Below are 1,661 nucleotides of genomic sequence, written 5' to 3'. Positions count from 1 at the left end.
TCAGGGAGGACTAACTGATCTTGCCCCAATTGATTTTCTTGGGTGGCCACCACATCCCCATGGCAAACAATCTCCTTGGTTGCCCCCTCCACCACCTCCTCCTCCCCAACCCCAACCTCCCCCTTGACCTCCTCCTCCTCCTCCTCCACCTCCACCTCCACCACTCCCGCCGCCTCCACCTCCACCTCCGCCACCACCTCCACCTCCACCGCCACCACCGCCACCGCCACCTCCATGGCCCCATCCAAAGCCTTTACCATTTCCCCCACCACCGCCACCGCCTCCTCCTCCTCCACCACCTCCACCACCACTGCTAGCACCTCCTCTACCACCACCATTGCCACCGCCTCCTCGACCGCCACTGCTAGGCTTTCCTCCTTTCCTTTGGTGTGGCTTACCTATTTCTTTTCCATGACCGCTATCACCACCTTTCCCGACTCCACTTCCACCACCACCTCCTCCATTTCCATTACCACCATTGCCACCACCACCTCCTCCTCCTCCTCCACCACCACCGCCACCACCTCCTCCTCTTCCACCGTTGTTCAAATCACTATTGTGTTCGACTAAAGCATCTGTATAAGTTGAGTTTGTTCTTCCTTCTCTTATATCATCCTCAACGTTGTGGCTTCCACTTGAATGCACATCATTTTTAGTAGTGTTAAAATGAGCCACTCCGTTTCTTTCCTCAAAATCATTTAGCCCGAGAACCACCAATGGGCGAAACACCAATGCAAGGAACAACAATGCTCCAAATTCTCTTGCAATCTCCATTAGTTTCCTGCTTCAGCCAGGAGTGCAAACCCACATTCTTATACTCTTTGAAACCCACTGACAGCTAGACACAGTCCCCACATGAACAAACCAGAATCCAACAAACGCATACCCAATTTCATAAGGCTGCAAAAGGAACCCTAAAATTATCCGGAATAGATTACTACTCTGCCTTGCGGCGCAATTTGTCCCCACCCCTACTCTTTTTCCCCTAAAGCACGCTAGAAGGGGGCACTATGGGCTCGCCCCACGCCGACTACAAGTTTAACATGACAGAACAGCATTTAGTTCTTCTTTACAATATAATTTATAATACCGAGCTGGCAAACTCTGTTAATGCTCTTGGATTATCTCAGAGCAGTGAGCTTCAAATGCCCTTTTCGAACATTAAAGAATTTTTGCAGTAACATTTAAAATGAGCACAGGATTTCCCAATTTGCATGGCTGTAGGTGTTGATCAGATTTCACAAGTAGCCGATCGATCATCAAGTGATCATGACCAATCTACGTAAGAGATTCTGCCTTTTGTTTTAATGAAAAACCCATAGAATTAAGGACCCTAATGAGCTGCTAAGTGTATTGGCTGTTCTTATCAAGGGTATATGAATCTAAGGTATTGTAGTTTGTGACGATGCTTTTAACTAGTCACTGTATTAGCAGACATGAAGGAAACGTGCTGGTCTTTGATTAATCATATAAATGATGGACCTTGGGGCAGACAATAATGTTATTTGCATTATCTTAACAGTACCCAATTTGATCCCTAGCGGGCCTCCCACTTCAAGAATGGCAGGACGCCTATGATTTCTGGACCTAACAATTTCTTGGAGTCTTAAATATCCTAGAGTGCTTATAGCTTAAAAAGTGCATCCAGGTCTGCACGCATT

At 47.4% G+C, this 1,661-nt stretch overlaps 1 protein-coding gene across 1 annotated transcript; it reads right to left on the bottom strand.

The window, feature by feature from the left end:
* Positions 1-774, bottom strand: LOC127905574 (putative glycine-rich cell wall structural protein 1). The gene is made up of 3 exons (XM_052454591.1): positions 525-774; positions 258-455; positions 1-185 (listed from the first exon to the last, which is right to left on the bottom strand). Exons 1-3 carry the CDS (start codon positions 772-774, stop codon positions 1-3), a joined length of 633 nt encoding a protein of 210 aa, XP_052310551.1.
* Between the last annotated feature and the right edge of the window lie 887 nt (positions 775-1,661).

Source organism: Populus trichocarpa, chromosome 7 (genome assembly GCF_000002775.5).
Source record: "Populus trichocarpa isolate Nisqually-1 chromosome 7, P.trichocarpa_v4.1, whole genome shotgun sequence".
NCBI classification, from domain to species: domain Eukaryota; kingdom Viridiplantae; phylum Streptophyta; class Magnoliopsida; order Malpighiales; family Salicaceae; genus Populus; species Populus trichocarpa.
Note: the sequence above shows the minus strand (reverse complement) of the source record. Positions and strands in the feature narration are given on the sequence as shown.